Raw genomic sequence first — 22,876 nt, forward strand, 5'->3', positions numbered from 1 at the left:
TTGTTTAAATATGGGGGAACCTCTATCATTTTTTTCCCCATATTTTTTCAACCAGGACCGGCTCAAAGAGCCCGAGGCTGGTTTTGCTTAGGAGGAGGGACCCCACGCATTTTTTCCCCAAAAAAATAACACTTTCCCATCCCCTTCCCACTGATAAACATGCACGGATCTCAAGGATCCGTGCATGCCTATCCAAACACGGGATAAAAAAGCAGGTCTGTTTTTTTTTAGCACTTTTTCACGATTTGTATTTCTGCACGGCAGTGTTTGGCTATTGTCGGCAGTGTTTGTGATTTGCACTTTTTAGTAAATTACCGATTTCTACCAAACTGCAGGCGTATTTGACCGATGGTGTATTGATTCGTGATTTTTTCCTAGGACTTCCAAAATATTACGAATGCCCTCATCACTGCCGAGATTTTTGCTTAGTAAATTCCCGACATGACACTTTGAAGAAAAAACGGCATCTCGGTCAAAATCGGGAGCTTAGTAAATATACCCCTGTGTTGCACAGGAACCCCACTATATCCACCAGGGCAAGGAGCACAGGTCGGATTTACTAAAATCCATTTATAGTAGGCTCCACAGTATCCGGTGGTGAAGTCCAGCAGAGGCGCTGACCTGTAGCACCTCCCCCAGCTCCGGGCGCCATCTACTGCTGGTGTTCCCTCCCTGGAGCTGCAGTTCTCTCTCGCAGTGTTCATTCCGGGAGTCCTCAACTGGGAAGCGGTCTTCCTCCGTCATCAGGACGTGCAGAGTGGAGTCTTCATCCAGAAGTCTTTCAACTCCTAGTGGACAAGTGGGGCCTACCAGATGTAGACCTGATGGCGTCTCGACACAATCACAAGGTTCCGGTCTTCGGAGCAAGGACATTGGATCCTCAAGCAGCATTCGTGAACGCACTGGCAATTCCATGGAACTTTCGGCTGCCATACGTGTTCCCTCCAGTGTCACTCCTGCCCAGGGTAATACGGAAGTTCAAGCAAGAAGGAGGAATACGACTTCTAGTCACTCTAGCGTGGCCCAGACGGCATTGGTTCTCAGACCTACCAGGCATCTCGATAGAGCGTCCTCTTCTACTTCCTCAACACCCAGACCTCCTCGTTCAGGGCCCTTGTGTCTACCTGGATCTGGCCAGACTGGCTTTGATGACATGGCTCTTGAAGCATCACTCCTGACAGAAAAAGGATTCTTTGAGGCGGTCATTCAAACTATGTTGAAAGCCCATAAACCAGCTTAGGCTCAGATTTATTACAGGGTCTGGAATTCTTACTTCACCTTGTGTGCTGCTAAGAATTATGATGCATATACTTTCAGAACTTCCAGGCTTTTGGCTTTTCTACAACAAGGCCTAGACTTGGGCATTCGTCTGGCCTCCCTCACGATCCATATATCTGCCTTGTCTGTGTGGTTTCAGAGAAAATTGCGTCTCTTCCTGAAGTTCACACTTTCACTCAGGGTGTTTTATGGATTCAGCCTTCCTATGTCCCTCCTGTGGCTCCATGGGATCTGTCTGTTCTGAATGCCCTACAAGAGTCTCCATTTGAACCTCTTGAGTCAGTGGACCTTAAATGGCTCACGAACAAGGTCCTGTTCCTACTGGCTATTGCCTCTGCAAGGAGGGTGTCAGACCTAGGCGCTTTGTCCTGTCGTCCACCCTTTCTGATTTTTCACCGTGACCAGGCAGTTCTTCTAACTTGCCCAGGTTATTTGCCTAAGGTGGTGTTATCTTTTCAACTGAACCGCTAGATTGTGGTTCCAGCCTTCATCTCTTCTGGTTTGTCCTCCAAAAAACGATCTTTGGATGTAGTACAGGCTCTCCGTATTTACGTGGAAAGGACTGCTTCTATCAGGAGATCAGATTCCCTTTTTGTACTTTTGGTTTTCACAAACGGCTGGCCTATGAATAAGCAAACCTTGGCCAGATGAATTAGAATGGTGATTGCACAAGCCTATGCGCAGGCTGGGCTCCCAGCTCCTGCTGCTATCAAAGCCCATTCTACTCAGTGTGTTGGACCTTCTTGGGCGGCCTGCCGTGGCGTGTCCGCAGAACAGTTGTGCAAGGCGGCTACGTGGTCCTCAATGAACATGTTTTTCAGGTTCTCTGCCTTTAATACTTCTGCCTCCCAGGATGCTTCCTTTGGATGCCGGGTTCTTGTGCCCGCTACAGTGCGTCCCCTCCCATGAGGAACTGCTTTAAGACATCCCCGATGTTATTCCCTGTGGAATACCAGTGTACCCCACTGCAGAAAAGGAGATTTATGGTAGACTTACTATTGTTAAATCTCTTTCTGCGAGGTACACTGGATTTCACAGGGCGCCCACCCTGTCGCACTTAGCTTCTTTGGGTTTGTATGGCATTAGCCGCTAGTCCCTTCTCCTGTCATGAGAATGTGGTTCTATGTGACTAACATCTATCGTTTCTCTTACCTGCTACTGCATTGGACTGGTTAACAAAACTGAGCTCCAGTGTCTGGAGGCAGGGCTATAGTGAAGGCGGTGCAGTGCATCATGGGAACAGTGAAAGCTTTAGCCTGTTGGTGCCTCGGATCAAGATCCAACTCTACACCCCGATGTTATTTCCTGTGGAATCCAGTGTACCTCGTAGAAATAGATTTAACAATGGTAAGTCTACCATAAATCTCCTTTTTAATATATACCAATTAAAAGCTAAGTTTTAATTTAGTACAAAAGAGTGACCCCACAAAGAGGTAAATCCTCCTATTTCCCTGCCCCTTTTTGGGAAAACCCTTGTTTTTGATGCTCATTATACTTACTCTCACAAGATATCCGAGAAGCTGACAAATATCAGCTGAGTCTTCTGATCCCAAAGTAGTCTGGGTGGTCCTCCTACATACTGCCCACTTCCTACAGCAATGGGCAGGATGGGGAGTAAAATGCTGCACAATTAGGGGCCACTAAGACATGGGGGCAGATGTATTAACTTGGAGAAGGGATAAAAAGTGATCAAGCAGTGATAAGCGCAAGGTGACAACGCACCAGCCAATCATTAAGGATTTGAAAAACGACAGGAGCTGACTGGCTGGTGCGTTATCACCTTGCACTTATCACTGCTTGATCACTACTTTATCCCTTCTCTAGGCTTAATACATCTGCCCCATGGTTCCATGAGAATCGCGTACAGTAATGCAGGCCTAAGCCCTCCTTCATAGACAAATGATTCAATGCATTATACAACAAGAGGGTAGGGCTTAATGATAAGAGGTGCCCACTACCATCCCCATCTGTACTCAGTTGCATGTCTCCTCCAGGCTTCTCTCAAAGGGGATAATAAAAAAACTTGGCAAGTAAATTTTTCTTAGTGATTTTCTTTCTTTAATTTAAATTATAACTTTTATATAACTGCCTTCTTGTGCAGTCCATAATATACAGTATGCTTTTGAAATGTCAGTTACTGCATCAAAAGCGACTTTAGATGACCATTAAAGGATTTTACTAATCTATATTTTATTGTTTTTAACACAGTACAACAGAGCTTTCTCTTTGGAAAAGCAGATGCACTCTGTGCAGACATGTGTATTGTGTAACAGCATCAGAGACACACAATGAAGTCCAGCTGTTCGGCTAAGTCTTCAAATGTGGATGTGGGTCTAGTTTTATCACACGTGTGTCACTGCTTTGGACAGATAGGAGCAATAAATATTCAGGCATACAGTATGTTTTTCATGGGACTCTATTATTGCAATCGTCCATTGACTGTACATTGTTAATGCTGATTAACTTACAGGAAGAAAAAGCAATACCTTTAACTTATATTTGTGCAGGCCGCTGCGACCGCTAAGCGTGTGTGTGTAACCCCTAACAGATGCGTACACATTGCGTAAGCACGCCGTCACGCTGTAAGCACGGAGTAGCTACACGTGAGGCGGAATACACTTTATAACCCCTAGCAGGAAAGGAACACAACACCAATTGTATTAAAAATGTTGGGATCCGACCCACGAACAGTTATTTACTAAACAGGGGGTTACAACAATAATACAATTACATAAGAGATACAGGCTACAATCAATGATACATACGTTTGTTTCGCCAGCGCCACTCGGTCCCGGTCCTCAGTCAGTCAAGATAGATGACCTTCAGAGAATGTGACTGACCAGCGAGGAGGCTTGGCTTTTATACAATATTCCAAAGCATGAAACAATAGAAACTGTATGCTCTTCTTCCATTGGTTCGGGGGTGGTACATATCCTGTGCACTGGGGATCATTGGTCAGCTCAAGCGGTGGGCGATGGCTAAGTCTTGAGATGTGATTACTGTTGTTTACATCTGTGTTCCCGCCCCATGACCAGTTAAACCCACCACATTAATCATACATAAATCTGGTATTACTAATAACTTATTGCTGCAATATGCGACAATATCCTCATACCCCCTGAACAATATGATCCCACACATGATATGATTATCCATTTCCATCCTCAAGATATATACATATACTGTATATATACAAACATATATATATACATATATTCCTACAATTAGTTATGAAGTATACATATATTATCATGAGTTTAGACTATAAATCTTATACCTCTGATATATATATATGTCTGGTATATGCTTCTGTAAGTTGGTAGTCGAGTTTTTTCAAGTTATTGTACAAGCAAGGTTTCTGGCTTGTGTTTTGTGTAGGATATTGTCTTCTTGTTTGTCATGGCTTCTAGTAAAACAATGACAGTCCAATATCTGCTGTCTTCAACAGATACTGGACAACTCTAGAACAATGGAGGGCAAACAATGGTATTTACCTTTCCCATAGAGTCAGGGTCCATGTTCCATGATTACAAAGCTTTGTGTAAACAATACAGTCTGATACAGTCAAGACACTGTTTGTGAATCGCCTTTCTATGCGTATGAGTGGTTTGATTAGTTTGTGTGTGCACAGTGACTTGCTATTGAAGGATGTACAGACTGTGTGTGAGTTATGCACTATATGAATAAAATATTGAATATGGCTTTTGTGGCTTTTCTGTGCGAATGCGTATGTTACCGTATTTACTTATACTACGTGCTAACACGCAAGACCGCGTGAGCGATTATACGTAGCTTGCGAGTATGTGTACACGCGGCAGAACAAGCACCCACACGGAGGCCATCTGTGTGGTGTTTGTACGTGATGAGTGTGCCTATACTATTTTCGACTTTGACAACATAAACACGATAATGGTCATAAGCTAATTACATCATGAATAATAATATCCCCTTTGGGGGTAATGTATCAGATCTTTTAGAATGACAGTTATAAGCAGTACAAATTTCAAATAGGGCAGCCACACCATCTGTCATCCCAAACTTACTAGCAGGTGGTGTGGCTCCCCTATTTGAACTTTGGACTGCGCTGCAGCCCCCCTCTGAAGCTGCCATTGGATATAAACTGATTGGTTGGTACTTTATCTCTCTCCAAGGTTTAATACATCTCCATCAAAGTGTGGTACTGTAGGTAAATGGATATTGGCGATAATTTGTTTTTGTTTTGTTTCTTGCTGCTGGCACCCAAAATGGCTGCCTCGCATTTTGCATGCTCCTGATTATCTCCATAAAACAGCTTAAATTCACCACAACTGGGCTATGAATCATCATAAATATCCAAGGACTTACCTTTAACTTGTACTACTGTATGCGGACATCTCATCAAAACCAACGGATTGCATTCCTGCGCTGAGATACACACTGGATTGAAACCTCTGCATCTCTCCACTGAGAAATCCTTCAGTTTGGCAGCTACTGTACTCTGCATTGGACATCCCAGACAAGGTACTGTGGACTACAACCTATCTTTGGCTCCATCCAGCTCCTCACTAAGACATCATTCACCTCTGTTCTCTGAGCAACAAATAACTCTGACTTCTTGCATTAATCAAATAATATACAGTATATTCAGGCTCTAAATTGCTGAAGGGTCACTGTACATTTCAAATCGCAGGACCCCAGCCACTTCCCCAGGATACATGTTATCACTTCCCCCCCAAGAAAACGACTTCAAATGCCTCTCACACTGAGATTTTCCACACCTACACAATATGAATTGGATTCTAACACCTTTCCACAAGCCTGCTTTGTCCTGGAATAATTGACTAAAGCAGCAACAGAAAAAGCAAAGTTATTTTATTTATCACTTGTTTCAAATATACCCGTTGGATTAAAGAGCAGCAATAGGTTATAGCAATAACTCTGTTCATGAACCCATTATAATTTTTGAATCACATACCGAATTGGGGGCTAAAAAAAATATATACAGTATATACAGCTTTCTCTCCCTCTCATCATCATATGCAGCTCATACTTATAGTAATCTGTCATTGATGACCTAATGTATACATATTCCTCCAGCTTCTTTCTTTCACTCCGCCCACCACGTACTGCAGCTCCTATTACGCCATCACAGGCTTCTATTCTCCAGTCCCTTGGCATTTAAAAAAAACAGGCACAATCGTGGGAAGCCACCTAAATCCTTTGCCCACCTGCTCACCCCCAGCTCCAAAGAACAATCAAATAGAAGTGATACCCAAAAGATGGCTCTGTGCTTGGAAGAACAGAGCTGTCAATTCTCGCTTTGTGACTCCCATATCCAGAGCTCCTGAACTTAACGTAAAGAAAACTGAAGGCACACTGGTATGCCCAATCAGGTCAGTCCTTTGTAATGCCAAATCTATAAGAAACAGAACTGCAACAATTGTGACCTTATTGAATCTGCAGATCTAGCCTGTATTAGAGACCTGGCTAGATGAAAATGCAGCACCTATATTGGAGGCTGCGGTCCCAACAAACTACTCAGTCATCCACAACCCAAGACTGGACCGCAGGGGTGGCGGGGTGGCTATATGCTTCAAAAAGAACTTAAATTTAGGGTCCAGCCTATTGAAATGACTCGCTCATTCAAGCGCATTGCTGCCCGGAGTTCAACAGGATTAGGTTTCAGAGTACTTCTCATTTACCGGCCCCCTGGAGATGGAAAGATATTTCTACAAGAAATTGCAGACACTGTTGCTGGCCTGGTCATCAAAGATGGCTCATCCTCTGGGATTTCAGTGCATGGGTGGATGATGAGCTCTCACGCCTTGGCCAAGACCTGTGCACAATGAGTGGTCTGGGCTTCACACAGGTCATTCCTTCTGCCACACATAAAAGTGGTCACACTCTTGATCTTGTCTTTCAGATTGGATTAGAAGTCACTGACCTAAAATAAACCCAGTCATCTGGTCAGACCACCACTCCCTTTTGTTCTCAGTTGCAACCCCTCAAATCGGATCTTTGCCCGTGGAGTTGACCAGGTATCGTCCAAGGAGGGGTATGACTCCCCTATCTCTTGCAGCAAATCTGGATCTCTCTGCTATACTGGGTGCCTGTGAAGCTCCCTGTTCTCTAGTCCGTTATTATAATAGGGATGTTATGGCTGCAATTGATATTATCGCCCCTGTGCACATAAGACCTCGTACAGCACAACATCAAGCTCCCTGGTTCGACAACAGTGTTAGTGAGCTCAAGAAAAGGGGGCGTAGACTGGAAAGACAATGGAGGAAGACTAACCTAGTGGATGACAAATAAAACTAATAAAGCATAATGAAGAAGATCAGTCGACAATCACCCGTAAGAAATCACAGTTTCTGTCAAATGAGATCATGGCAGCAAACAATAGGCCAGCTCAACTTTTCTGTACAGTGGAGATGCTTTGCAAGCCAGCATGCCTGCAGAATGATGAAACCCACTCTCAGGCAAGATGAAACGAGTTTGCAAACTTCTTTGCAGATAAATTATCCACCAGCCGAGCTGGAATCTCCACAGTGCCATCAAAGGAGAGCCAAACTACAAAGCCTGCCAATATAAGCCACCTGCCTTCATGGACCAGCTTTGACCCAGTGGATGTAAAGGACATTGCTGAAATTGCTCGGATTTTGCGTCCCACCACCTGTGATCTGGACCCTGCCTCAACCAAGCTTCTAATAGGTTGTATGGATTTAATTGGTCCTGTCTTTGCAAAAATTGTTCAATGCTGTTTGAACACAGGATTTTTTCCTGGACCCCTAAAGGAAGCAATTGTTAGACCTCTTCTTAAAAAACCTAAGTTAGATTCGAATGCATGACCAACTACAGACCTTTTCTAGGAAAGGTTATTGAGAAAGTGGTTGCAAATCAGCTGGAAACCTGCCTGACAATCCATGATATTTATGATCCATTCCAATCAGGATTCAGGAGAAGACAGCACTGAAACAGCCCTGGTGTGTGTGTTAAATGATATTATGATGGCAAGAGACAGAGGTGACTATTTAATTTTAATCCTTCTGGATCTCTCTGCAGCATTTGATACCGTGGACCATGGTCTTCTGATTGAGCGACTGATACATTTTTGTAGACTGGATGGCACAGTCCTAAGCTGGTTCAAACCATTTCTCACAGGCAGTTCACAGAGCGTATTGTCTGGAGTATACTCATCACCATCAGTGCCATTGCTATGTGGTGTCCCAAAAAGTTCTATACTATCCCCCATGCTTTTTGCAGTATACATGCTCCCGCTGGGTGAAATAATCAGGCACCATGGCGTGGTCTACCACTGCTATGCAGATGATACACAACTGTACTTGTCCTTTGCTCCGGGCACTGATAACCTGATAGCAACCCTAAATGCAGGCCGATGCACAGGGAGGACTTCGTAAAAGAAGTTCTTTTTGAATCGTTCCTGCAGATCCACCTATATGTAATGTCATGATGTGTGACATCATATAGGGGTGGAGCATTGTGGCAGAATCTTTTTTTCTTTTAGGGGTGCCCGGTCTATTTTGTCAGTCCCGGGCCCCACAATTTATGATGGCAGCCCTGGTTGCAACCACTTTAGAAGAAACCTCCAGGAAAATGGGGCATACACTATTTTCCCGATGATATGGGCATGCACAATAGAGAAATCACTGCGAAAATGGTGCCTTGCCATTTTTCCAGAGGTTTACTCATGGGCTGTATACGCTGGTATGGTGTCAAAGTCTACCATTCACATGCATAAGAAGTCACTGATTATAGCACAGCTAAATCTGTAATAAGCAGATGCCTAGCATAGAGAGAGAGAGAGGCTGGAATAGCTCAGCTGTCCTTAGACAAACTGTGGCTAGGATAATTAGGTTTAACAGCCTGTTTTGTGACACTAAGGTTTCATCTGATCATTGACACAGGTCCAACCTTGCCCAAGGTACTGTACTTGGTCATCATATAGTGCCAGATGTACTAAGCCTTAAAGAGTGATAAATATTACGGTGCTAAAGTACCAGCCAATTGGCTACTAACTGCCATTTTTCAAACCCAGCCTGTGACATGGCAGTTAGGAGCTGATTGGCTGGCACTTTATCACTGTGAAATTTATCTTTTTTCAGTCTTCGTACATCTCCCCCTAATCTGGTACAAGATTTGACTTTACTATTACAGTAGACAGAACTACCCTCTGACACTCTGTAATAGAAGGCTGTCTCATTTGCATCAACATATTTCTTTTATCGGCTTTGAACACGTCATATCATGCAAAAGTTTGTGGTTGCAGTTTACCAGTTTCTGTCAGAAAATCTAATGTCCACATCTTTTTTTTTTCTTTTCATTATTTTTTTTAATTCAATTAAATAATTGAAAGCATCAAGTTGCATAAGAGTTTGATGTATATTTCAATAAACAATGAGAATTTTCCCACGGACCAGGTCAATAATGGATATCAGTCACAGAAAATTAACTTAATGACATGTTTTCATTGTTAACAAACACCAGATGAAAGTGAGATTTTGTGTGTGTGTGTTTGTGACATGTAGTAACATGTGTTTTGGGACTGATCCAATTGGCCCAGAGAAAACAGAATGACACAAAATGCATTTGGGTGAAATTCCTGCACTTAGGAAGAATTCCTGCAACACTGTAATTAGTTCCTAACTTAAATTATGTTGTGTTTAAGGTGTCAACCAAAGGAATGTTAATAAGAAGGCAAATTTGTAGTTCTGTAGAACATTATATATCACAAACATGCTTATGCTAATTAGAAAACTAGTGTTTGCATAGAAGTAGTGGCTAGTTCAAGTGTTTCTATACTTAATTTGATTATTACACGTATGGCTTTTAATACACTTGAGAAAAAGACCTTTTAGGGCAAGGGAAGGGGAACCTTTTTTTTGCTAGGGGCCATTTGGATTTTTTTCAACATCATTAGCGGGCCATTTTTTAAGCCCCCTCCCCCAATGCGCGTGCTCTCCTAGGAAAGTGGGTGTGGCCTTACACATAATGGTCACATTAGTGCTCCTTAAACATAATGGGCACAGTAATAGCTGCTCACACATACTACCCCAGGTAATGCCAGTTACACATAATACCCCAGTATAGCGCCAGTTACGCATAATGCCAGTTACATATAATGCCCCGGTATAGTGCCAGCTAGGCACTCACCACCACTGCAGGACAAGTCCCTGCACACCATTGTGTGCACACCATTGGTCCAGGTCCTGGGTCCGCTCCTCACTGCAGCACAGCCATTACTCCTGCCTGTAGCCAGCAGAGCAGACCTCCATTGAGATCTCTCTTCAAAGCTGCCTCACATCACCGCCCGCAGCCTTCTACGCACTGTATCATGGGAGATGTCGTTTTCTTACACTGTACACAATGCACAGTGTGAGAAAACTACATCTCCCATGATGCCGTGCGCAGCGGACGGCTCTACACTCTGTAGCCGTCTTGGCAGGGCCCCGGGCCGGACAAAATGCTTCTCCGGGCTGTATAAGGCCCACGGGCTGGAGGTTCCCCACCCCTGTTTTAGGGTGAAGCCATCTACCATTTTCCTATGGTCATGTGAGTTTCTGTACTATTACGTTTAACTTCAATTCAATGAGCATTTTAAACATTGTATGATATCCTATATAATTATAAGGCTAGCGCTGCTCCTCACCTTTATGGTGTGCCGGCGGTCACTAGATGGTGCCCGGTGGAGCAATTCTAGTGTTGTTCCGTTCGGGCGCGCGCACACGCACACCTACACACCTCAGCATGAGATAGCCCCAGCTCCCAGCAGTTCCGTCATTTAGACGGGCTGGTAACTAGTGTGTGATAATTGCAAACATGACTTATGCATTTTAAGTTCTATTAAAAAAATGTAATTAAATAGTTTGTTATTAAATAATATTTGAAAACTTAAAAAAAAACAATTCATTGTGTTGTATATTGTAGGGAGCACAGAAGGAAAACAAAGGTTTGGAGAGGGAGCAAAGAACATCTTTGTCCAAAGCTAAAGAGAAACAGGAGTTTAGCATTTACTGCAGTCATTGATTAAGTACTATACATTCAGCTGTAAGGGCCATTAAAGATCATATATGCTGTTGAACTAGGAAGAGCTTTATTGCAGACTAAATGAGGCCACAGAAGAATGATGTGAAGAAGACTTTGAACGACCCATGTTACAGGTTATAATCCTCAGTTCATAGTCCAAAGTTTAGTGTTGGAAGAAATCAGTAGTAATCTAGCACAGGGGCCAGGTGACTAAATTTAGGTGGTGAATTAGATACAATGCTTTAGATATGTTCCATGCTGTGTACATAGTATACTGTACCAAATTCCGTCTCTTAAACTAGCACCACACTATGCGTTTTTGTTTTTTTTAATCGAATCAGCAAAGGACACAATTTTTCTGCCAGTTGAAGGTCCCAATTTCGGCACTACACACTAAACCAGAGTTTTCTAAACTCCGCCATTACAGTCCAGGTTTTAAGGCTATCCACAGGTGACTTACTTAGTACCTCAGTAAATTTAATTTAACCATCTGGACTCAAGCATAGATAGCAACACCGCACTAAATCTGAATATGTCCGCCCACAAGGAGGATGAGGTAATTAGGATAAACCATAGGAAATATGATCAGATTAGTGAGAATGCCCACACACTACATGATGGGACTGATTCATGTTTGTAAGTAAAGCAAGCAACTGGACAAAACCATGTTGCACTGCAGGTGGGGCAGATGTAACGTGCAGAGAGATTTAGATTTGGCTGGGGTATGTTCAAACTGAAGTCTAAATTGCAGTGTATATATTAAGCTAACATTTGTTGGTTACATGCAGAAGCAGACAGTATTTACTCTGCACAGAAAAAATATAAATGTATTCGCTCCCCTTGCTTGGCAACATGGTTTGTTCCATACACTAGCTACTTTCTTTTTTTACTTTACTTACATACATTAATCAGGTCTGATATTGGGACCTTTTGGCAAGTCTGAGTGAATCAATAATCGAAGCCGAGTGTTTCTGACTGTTTTAAGACTGTTTTATAGGTATCTGACCAATACGTTCTGCCTATATACTGCACTACATTCAGCCAAATAATTGATCAGCTAAAAGCTTAATTTTTATTGTTCCTGCTTCTAATAAATTATAGTTGAAATTTCAAATACTTGGGAAATTCCCCAAAAAATTAATGTTTTCTTGTATTATTTGTTGAAAGAGTGATAGGGTGTCAGGATCCATACTGTGAGGATCTGTCAGAATATCCATTTGTCTGTGGGCACAGGATCTGGGACCACTGCACTTTATAGATGAAGCAGTAATGAGAATTGCTAAATACTCTAATACTGCTACTTGTTGAGAAGACTCTGGCATGGAGACTGAACACCAGGATGGTACAAGTGCTGCTGGGTCAAAATGCTCTCTATTGAGCATCTATAAAAAATTAATAAAGTTGCTTTGCTTACAAATGCCACCTCAGGGGCCTCAAATAGAACAATGTTGTTGGGCCTCTTTGGTCAGCAACATCGTATTTGCAGACGATGTTAAACTCAATGAAACCTGAGTCCCTAGAAATTTAAATTACTTTATAACCTCAACATATTGACCATTTATATATACCTATAGTTTTGGCAACCTGCATCCGCTTCTAAAATCAATCCCCAGTTCTTTAGTTTTCCCTTCTTTTAAAAATAAATGGTTTGCCTTACTGCAGACAACCAGCCTAGTCATTTCATTCCTATAAATAGTCTTATTATCATCACTAATTAATCTAACTGCAATGTCTTTGGCAAACTTCACAACCTTTATAGAGCTTGAAGCTGGTACACCGTCATGGGTAAATAGGGAGTACAGTTGCGGACTGTATCACATATCTGTGAGTGGCAAAAGTATGTGAACCTTTAGGCTTAGCAGATATTTTGAAGTTGAAATTAGAGTCCAGTATTTTCAATCAATGGGATGACAATCGTGTGAGTGGACAACCTGTCAGTTGTTTTTAAAAGAACAGGGATATATCAAAGTCTGATGTACACAACACATGTTTGTAGAAGTGTATCATGCCACAAACAAAGGAGATGTCTGAGGACCGCAGAAGAAGAGTTGTTAATGCTCATCAGGCTGGAAAAAGTTACAAAACCATCTCTCCATACACTAGTTACTTCCTTTTGTTACTTTACTTACATACATTAATCAGGCCTGATATTGGGACCTTTTGGCAAGTCTAAGTGATTCAATAATCGAAACCAAGTGTTTCTGACTGTTTTAAGACTGTCTGACCAAAACGTTCTGCCTATACACTGCTCTACATTCGGCCAAATAATTGATCAGTTGAAAGCTTAATTTTAATTGTTCCTGCTTCTATTAAATTATAGTTGAAATTTTTCTTGTATTATTACTGTGAGGATCTGTCAGAATATCCATTTGTCTGTGGGCACAGGAACTGGGACCACTGGGCTTTAAAGATGAAGCAGTGATGAGAATTGCTAAATACTCTAGTACTGCTACTTGCTGAGAAGACTCTGGCATGGAGACTGAACACCGGGCTGGTACAAGTGCTGCTGGACACTGGGTTGAGACTAGTGGTACTTGAACTGGACACCAGACTGGAACCGTTGGTGCTGGACACCGGCCTGGAACCAGTTGCACTGGCACTGAATACCAAACCTGATCACACGCTGTGCTTTGTCGCAGCCGCGCGATCGGGTTGGAACTGCGCAGGTGCTTCGTCGCCTGGCAGCGACGCCGCTAGCAAAGAAAACGGTCGCAGCGACGACCGCAAGAAGATTGACAGGTGGAAGGCATTCCGGGTCGTCAACTCACCGTTTTCTTGGCATGAAGATCCGAACGCAGGCGTGTCGAGGAGTTTCGGAGGGCGGATGTCTGACGTCAATTCCGGGACCTGCAATGCTGGATTCATTGCACAAGGTAAGTAAGTCTTACCCTGGTCTTGTTTTACACAAAACTTTTTTTGCATAGCAGGGCTGCACAAGCGATCACAGCCTTGCTATGCAAAAAAACACTCCCCCATAGGCGGCGTCTAGTTGATCGCACAGGCAGCAAAAAGTTGCTACGTGTGATCAACTTGGAATGACCCCCTGAAAGCAGTGGTACAGGAGGCCGGATTGCAACCTGTAGACACTGGATTAGGACCAGTAATTCTGGGAGCCAGGCTAGGACCAATAAGCTTAGAGCCTCAGGACACTAGAAGACTACTTCTGTATATACAGTATAGTGCTTATACCTTTGTATGAAGCTGAGGAAATGAACACACTATTATATGTGCACATCAGGGGAATGCTGGAGACATCAAGAGAATACTGTGCTTGCAACAGTGACTGACACAGTTGACTGAGCATTCAGTAGTAGGCTGAAACGTGCACACAAAGCAGATAGATAACTTGCTTGCAGGAATATCAGAGGGTAACTGTACACACAGATCCAAGTAATCTGCAAAAAAACAGATGCACTATTCCGGAGAGTAAAATACAAGTACTGCAAAACAGAACTCTGTAGGACTTGTAAGCAGCAGGCATGACCTCACCGGTGTTAGATTGGTTAAAGCTCCACAGGTGAAAAGCTCAATTAGCATAGAAACTCACAACAGCAGTAAGATGCAGGCATATAAACAAGTCTGTAGAATTCAGGATTCCAGCAGAGCTGATAACTTGAGAACACTGGAGAGTCTTGCAATCAGTGAAGTGCAGCCGGAGGCTGTAATGAGCTTAATACACATGTAATAACTACAGATGGAGCCGTGCTCATCTGAGGTGGCTCCATCGCAAACGGGCACTCCTGGCATGACTAGACGATCCCATTCAGAGCATCTCAGTCCAGGCGTGCGGACGGAGACGCTGTCTATTCAAGTGTATGGGGCGCGTCTCCTTCACGGGCACGTGTTCCCATGCAGATGGCGGCGCTCTCGGCGATAGGCGCACTAGTCACAGATGGAGTGGCCCCATCTGTATAGCTAGGAACTTTGAGGCTTTAGCTGAATAGAGGCACAGGAATCACAGGAATAATCTGTAGCTTGGAAAGTTCATCAGTGCTGATATTTGCAGTGAAAAAAGCCAGCAATGCTGAACACTGTAATCACACTAGAGACTTACTGGTAAACATAATCCAGGATTTCAGCAATGTGACTTGTTGACCTGGCAGTATGCTGGTGAACAGGAAGGGTTTAAATAGGAGCTGCATTTTACAGATTGGCTGCCAGAGTCAGCATTCTAACTGTAGAGGATGCGGTTAGCTGCCAAGATCCAACATGGGGGTGCCCATGCATTAGCTCCATATTATAAGTACAACAAGAAAACATGAACTGCAGAACATGTAAGTGATGAATCACTTAGTGTATAAAATGGGGTTTGAAAGTTTGGTTTATGACAAGAGGACTGGAGCTGGATTGACAATGCTCTGCCCATTTCTACTTTATGTACTGAAAAAGTGACTGATCAATCTCTGGACTGTATTTTGCTGGAGTCTCTTAGACAGCTGGCTAGTACAGTACTTAATTATAAAAAAAAAAGTAAAAATTATTGCAAAGCTTTATCTTAATGTTAAAACATAAATAAATATATATATATATATATATATATATATCTGCCCAAACCCTCTGAATCTTATGTTTTAATGTTATTTAAAAAACGTGTAACTTTTTCTGTTCACATAATGATGCTGTCTTATCAGACCTCCCTAATAAATGTTATATGTCCCCCGTGTGCCAGTTTTCCAAGAAAGGTTTTAGTCTTCACTACTGAAAATCTATAACATGGAATGTTTGTTTTCTGTGAATTCAGACTCTTATATTGCCTGGAATGATGGACTTTTGGGAAAAGTTTTTAATATATGTTTACTTTGTCACCAGAAGCATATCATGATGTGCATTTTATTGATGGTTTAAAATGTATTTCCCTGTTTTACATTAAAGAAAAACAAATAGAGCCTTAGGAAAATTGTACCCTTTTGCACACAGTTTTGGCGACTCTCATAAGAAGGATCTTCAGACTCACTTGTGTTCACCTCTTTAGCTTACTACCATGAAGCTAAAGAAGTGGCTTCTCAGGCAATAAACCAGCCTATCTCTGCTCCGACCACAATTCGCTTGGAGAAGGAAGGATAATACAGTGGTGCTTGAAAGTTTGTGAACCATTCAAAAATTTTCTATATACGTTATGGTGAAAGTACTTGAATACAAATGAATTGTCATTAACAAAAACAAACAAATTTGAGATGAAATTACATAGGGGGTCATTCCGAGTTGATTGCACGCTAGCTATTTTTAGCAGCCGTGCAAACGCATAGTCTCCGCCCACGGGGGAGTGTATTTTTGCTTTGTAAGTGTGCGAACGCCTGTGCAGCCAAGCTCTGCAAAAACATTTTGTGCAGTTTCAGAGTAGGTCTGAACTTACTCAGCCCTTGCGATCACTTCAGTCTTTTTGGTGCCGGAATTGACGTCACACACCCGCCCTTCAAACGCCCAGACATGCCTGCGTTTTCGCTACCACTCCCAGAAAACAGTCAGTTGTCACCCATAAACACCCTCTTTCTGTCAATCTTCTTGCGATCTGCTGTGCGTATGGATTCTTTGTTAAATCCATAGCTCAGCAACGATCTGCATTGTACCCGTACGACGCGCATGTGCATTGTGGTGCATGCGCAGTAGAGACCCGATTGCAGTGCAGCAAAAATCGACAGCGTGCGATCAACTCGGAATGACCCCCATAGTACAAACACAGCAAGTAAAATGAGTAGCTAAAGAATAAAGAAAACACCCTAGCACTCCAATTTAAAATAATAAATTCTCACTATTTAACAAACATATTGCAGACAGAATAAAACTGTCATGCAGGCACCCTGTACGTGTCAATTGCGTTCTAAACCTCTTTCGAGAGGACAGTATTTTAAATAACTCATAAAAAGGGTGGCTTGAGTCAGATAAAATATTTCTGACTCTATTTAAAACTCTAGCACCATAAAGCTCATGAATTGTTGACAGCTGCACTCCAACGATTTTACTTGGGGCTCTTACTAGGTACTCCAACACACCTCACCCTGATGCAGTGTAGTTGCCATGCAAGACAATGATCGCAGAGGTCAAAATGCTCTCTATTGAGCATCTATAAAAAATTAATAAAGTTGCTTTGCTTACAAATGCCACCTCAGGGGCCTCAAATAGAACAATGTTGTTGGGCCTCTTTGGTCAGCAACATCGTATTTACAGACAATGTTAAACTCAATGAAACCTGAGTTCCTAGAAATTTAAATGACTTTATAACCTCAACATATTGACCATTTATATATACCGATAGTTTTGGCAACCTGCATCCGCTTCTAAAATCAATCACCAGTTCTTTAGTTTTCCCTTCATTTAAAAATAAATGTCTTGCCTTACTGCAGACAACCAGCCTAGTCATTTCATTCCTATAAATAGTCTCATCATCATCACTAATTAATCTAACTGCAATGTCTTTGGCAAACTTCACAACCTTTATAGAGCTTTATGTTGGTACACAGTCATGGGTAAATAGGGAGTACAGTTGTGGACTGTATCGCATATCTGTGAGTGGCAAAAGTATGTGAACCTCTAGGCTTAGCAGATATTTTGAAGTTGAAATTAGAGTCCGGTATTTTCAATCTATGGGATGACAATCGTGTGAGTGGACAACCTGTCAGTTGTTTTTAAAAGAACAGGGATATATCAAAGTCTGATGTTCACAACACGTTTGTAGAAGTGTATCATGCCACGAACAAAAGAGATTTCTGAGGACCTCAGAAGAAGAGTTGTTGATGCTCATCAGGCTGGAAAAAGTTACAAAACCATCTCTAAAGTGTTTGGACTCCACCAATCAACAGTCAGACAGAATGAGTACAAGTGGAGGAAATTCCAGACCATTATTACCCTCCCCAGGAGTGGTCACCAACAAAGATCACACCAAGAGCAAGGCATCTAATAGTTTGACAGTGACAATGGAACCCACAGTAACCTTGAAGCAACTGAAGGCCTTTCTCCCATTAGCTAATGTTAATGTTCATGAGTCCACCATCAGGAGGACACTGAACAACAATGGTGTGCATGGCAGGATTGCAAGGAGCTGCTCCCCAGAAAGTACTGTACTTTGCTGCCAGTCTGCAGTTTGCTAAAGATCACCTGGACAAGCCAGAAGGCTTTTGGAACAATGCTTTGGGAACAGATGAGTCCAAAATAAAGTTTTAGTTTTTTTGTTTAAATGAGAAGCATTCTGTTTGGAGAAAGGAGAACACTGCATTCCAGCATAAAAACCACATGCCATCTGTGAAACACGGTTTACATGCAGTTATTGCTCTCACTCACCCCTGCCTCAGCTGTACTGCGAAGTTAGGGATGACCACTTGCTAGCATTTATCCGCTACGTGCAAGGGGCGTAGCTACCATAGGTGCAGGCAGTGAGAAGGGCCAACGTTTCCTGTCAAAGTTACATGTGTTATATACATTTTTCGCCATTGGGTGGTACGTAGGGGTCCTTTCAAATGTTTTCGTTGGGGCCTGCAATATATCTAGGTATGCCTCTGGACCTGCTCTTTGTAGTGTGGTATAAAATGAACTGGAGGGCATTTTAATGTTATATAGTATGAACCGGGGCACTGTAATGAGGCACAGTATGAATGGGGAGCACTATATACCATAATGCGAATTGGGGGTACTGTGCGGCATAATGTGTACTGGCAGCTCTGACATGTGACATAGTGTGAACTTAAGCACTGGAATTCATAAAAGAAACTAGGGCACTACTATGGGGCATAACATTAAATAAGGCTCTACTATGGTTCAGAAAATGAACTAGGCAGTGGCGTAACTACTGCCCCCGCAGTCCTCGCGGTGGCTTGGGGGCGAGGGGCTGCGGGGGCGCCACTGACTTTGCACAGATTGACATGCGGACGAGCGTCCGCATGTCAATCTGCGGTCTCCTTCCCTCCGCTGCTGTAAGGAGGGACACGGAGCGCACATCGCGCGCCTCTCCTGTGTCCCTCCCTGGCTCTCCCCCGGCCTGTCTAATAAAGGAAGTGCCGTTCGTGAGCTCTGATTGGCTCATGAACCGGCACTTCCTTTATTAGACCGGCAGGAGAGCCAGGAGGGACACAGGAGAGGCGCGCTATGCGCTCCGTGTCCCTCCAACACAAAGGAGCGGGGGGTGGGAGCAGGCATTGTGGGGGAAGATCTGGCACTGGGGGCATATACCTGGCACTGTGAGGGAAGATCTGGCACTGGGGGCATATACCTGGCACTGTGGGGGAAGATCTGGCACTGGGGGCATATACCTATCACTGTGGGGGAAGATCTGGCACTGGGGGCATATACCTGGCACTGTGGGGGAAGATCTGGCACTGGGGGGCATATACCTGGCACTGTGGGGGAAGATCTGGCACTGGGGGCATATACCTGGCACTGGGGGCATATACCTGGCACTGGGGGCATATACCTGGCACTGTGGGGGAATATTTGGCACTGGGGGGAGCAGGCACTGAGGGGGCATATGTGGCACTGTGGGGGAATATCTGGCACTTGGGGCATATACCTGGCACTGTGGGGGAAGATCTGGCACTGGGGGCATATAACTGGCACTGTGGGGGAATATTTGGCACTGGGGGGAGCAGGCACTGAGGGGGCATATGTGGCACTGTGGGGGAATATCTGGCACTGGGGGCATATACCTGGCACTGTGTGGGAATATCTGGCACTTGGGGGAGCAGGCACTGAGGGGGCATATGTGGCACTGTGGGGGAATATTTGGCACTGGGGGGAGCAGGCACTGAGGGGGCATATGTGGCACTGGGGGGGGGTATATGTGGCACTGGGGGCATGTACCTGGCACTGTGGGTGAATATCTGGCACTGGGGGCATATATACCTGGCACTGTGGGGGAATATCTGGCACTGGGGGCATATGTGGCACTGGGAGCATGGCCCTAGCAACAAGCACTACCCCCTAGCAACGAGCATGACACCCAGTGCATGAAACCCCTGGCAACGAGCATGACACCCAGTGCATGAAACCCCTGGCAACGAGCATGACACCCTGAGCATGAAAACCCCTGGCACCGTGCATGGAACCAAGAGTATGAAACCGCTGGCAACGAGCATGACACCCAGTGCATGAAACCTCTGGCAACGAGCATGACACCCTGAGCATGAAAACCCCTGGCAACGTGCATGGAACCAAGAGCATGAAACCCCTGGCAACGAGCAGGTAATTTAAAAGTAATTAGAAGCCTTACTGTAGAACTTAATGTGTAATGGGCATTACGGTGTGTGGCATAATGTATCACGGACATTGCGGTGTGTGTCATAATGTGTCAGGCATTACGGTGTGTTGTATACTATATCACGGGCATTGTGGTATGTGGTATAATGTCTCAGGATCATTGTGGTGTGTGTCATACTGTATCACAGACATTGTATGTGCTATAATGTATCAGGGGCATTGCAGTGTGTAGCAGAATGTATAACTGGCATTGCGATTCCTGTCATAATGTGTCACAGGCATTACGGTGTGTGGCATAATGTGTCAAGGGCATTACAGTGTGTGCATTATTGTGTGTGGCATAATGGCTAAGGCCATTGCAGTATGTGGAATAATGTATACTGGGCATTACTATAAGGAGGAAAAATGACAAATAATGTAAGGGGCATGAATCAGGATTATTTTTCTTTCCTGTGGTGGCTAACGTCTGGGCGTGCAGGTTGCAAAACTGGGGTATAAGGTAGTCTTTTCCTGCAATGCCACGCCCCTTTACGTGAAGCCACGCCCATTTCAACGAAGGCGCGCGCATATTTGTCCCTTTACTAGTGCCAATTATGGGCGGTATGGGGGGGGGGGCGCCGAAGGATTTTTTGGCTTGGGGGAGAAAAATTTCTAGTTACGCCACTGGAACTAGGGCACTATTATAGAGCATAAAATTAACATCTGCTGCAGGGAAGTGTCTCTCTAGAAGCATTGGGACAGGGTACCCTTTAAAATGTTGCTATGAGACTTACATAGTTCTTGCTATGCCGCTGACTACTGGTACAGTATTGCAGTAAGGAATCTGTTATTTTTCACTACCAGATGTATTTTGTTACCTGCAGAGATCTGGGTTCTATATTCTATATCAAAACCAGAGATTTGAAATGACATAAGGCCACCAGAGATTTGGGTTTTAGGGTAGGTACACACCTGGCAATATTGGCACAATTTGTTGTTTCTATCCAAATCAGAATGGGTAGTGTGTATGCCCGATTGTGTGTTCCAGTGGGTCGAATACGATATCTTGTGATTAGCCATGCTGCATGGCCAGTCGGAAGATATTGCTTGTGACTCTGTGCAGGGTAATGTAGGACAGAACAAGATTCATTCCATCATTCATTACAATGGGCTAGTGTGTACCGGCAATCTGGCATGATGTGGGGCAACCATCGGCCCGATTAACAGTCTTGTACTTGTGTACCCACCCTTAGGGTCATTAGATATGGGTACATTGCAGAGTTGAATAGAAATTTGGCATGTGTTCTCCCAAACTGCATCCTAGAAATAAAACAATACATACATTTCTGGGTATGCAGAGTTATATGCATCTTGTTATGCACCCATTACCCATGTGTATACTTAATGTGAGACTAGTCATCATCATCGTCAATGCGCACTTGCAATCACCCTAGATAGATTCACAAGATACCCCTCCAAACAGGCGGTTTAATACTTGTGTCCAAATCTGCATAACCCTCAGTTGCGTTGACACCCACTTTGTCTACACGAGGATGCCCCTTTACACCCCAGATCTGTCTCTTCATTTGCAAATGTGGTTACAGTTAAATTACCAAACATTTCTGTGGACAGTTTCGGGTCATGTGTAGTGCAAACACTTGCAAGATACACTCCAATGGCAGTTACTAAAAAGCTATAGTTAACATGGTCTGTATATTGGGGGTGATTCCGAGTTGTTCGCTCGTTAAAATTTTTCGCAACGGAGCGAATAGTAGCAAACTGCGCATGCGCAGGGTACGCAGCGCGCCTGCGCCAAGTTATTTTACACAAAAGTTAGGTATTTTACTCACGGCATAACGAAGCTTTTCCATCGCTGTGCTGAATGGAGTGTGATTGACAGGAAGTGGGTGTTTCTGGTCGGAAACTGGACGTTTTATGGGAGTGTGTGGAAAAACGCAGGCGTGCTAGTTGAAAACGCAGGAGTGTCTGGAGAAACGGGGGAGTGGCTGGGCGAACGCTTTGTGACGTCAAACCAGGAACGAAAAGGACTAAGCTGGTCGCAATGGCAGAGTAAGTCTGGAGCTACTCAGAAACTGCAGGGTAATTGTTACGAGAAAATTAGCAAAGCTTTCGTTAGCAATTTTGCTATGCTACGATACACTCCCATTAGGCGGCGGCTTAGCGTGTGCAATGCTGCTAAAAGCAGCTAGCGAGCGAACAACTCGGAATCACCCCCATTGTTCTCTATGAAGTTTTCGGTATTCTATATGGGTTACTAGACGGCTCTCTGTATTGCATAATGGTCATTAGATTGCTCTCTCTGTATTGCATATTGGTTCCTAGAATTTGTTTTGTCTTGTGTAGCTCTGACAGTTGGGTTCTTGAGTTACACAAACTAAAGTTAAAATTAAAC

At 43.7% G+C, this 22,876-nt stretch overlaps 1 protein-coding gene across 4 annotated transcripts in view; it reads left to right on the forward strand.

The window, feature by feature from the left end:
• Window positions 1–22,876, forward strand: part of XRCC4 (X-ray repair cross complementing 4) — a 717,473-nt gene that overhangs the window by 651,495 nt on the left and 43,102 nt on the right. The window contains exon 8 of one of the 4 annotated variants that reach the window (XM_063963946.1): window positions 11,203–11,539. The exons of 2 other annotated variants lie outside the window; for them this stretch is intronic. In XM_063963946.1, coding sequence (XP_063820016.1) covers window positions 11,203–11,305 — 103 coding nt within the window. In that variant the 3' untranslated portion in view covers window positions 11,306–11,539. Of the gene's footprint in view, window positions 1–11,202; window positions 11,540–22,876 lie in introns of those variants that run through there. One more of the 4 variants, XM_063963948.1, reaches the window with a different exon arrangement.

The sequence above is a fragment of the Pseudophryne corroboree genome, chromosome 1, assembly GCF_028390025.1.
Source record: "Pseudophryne corroboree isolate aPseCor3 chromosome 1, aPseCor3.hap2, whole genome shotgun sequence".
NCBI lineage: Eukaryota > Metazoa > Chordata > Amphibia > Anura > Myobatrachidae > Pseudophryne > Pseudophryne corroboree.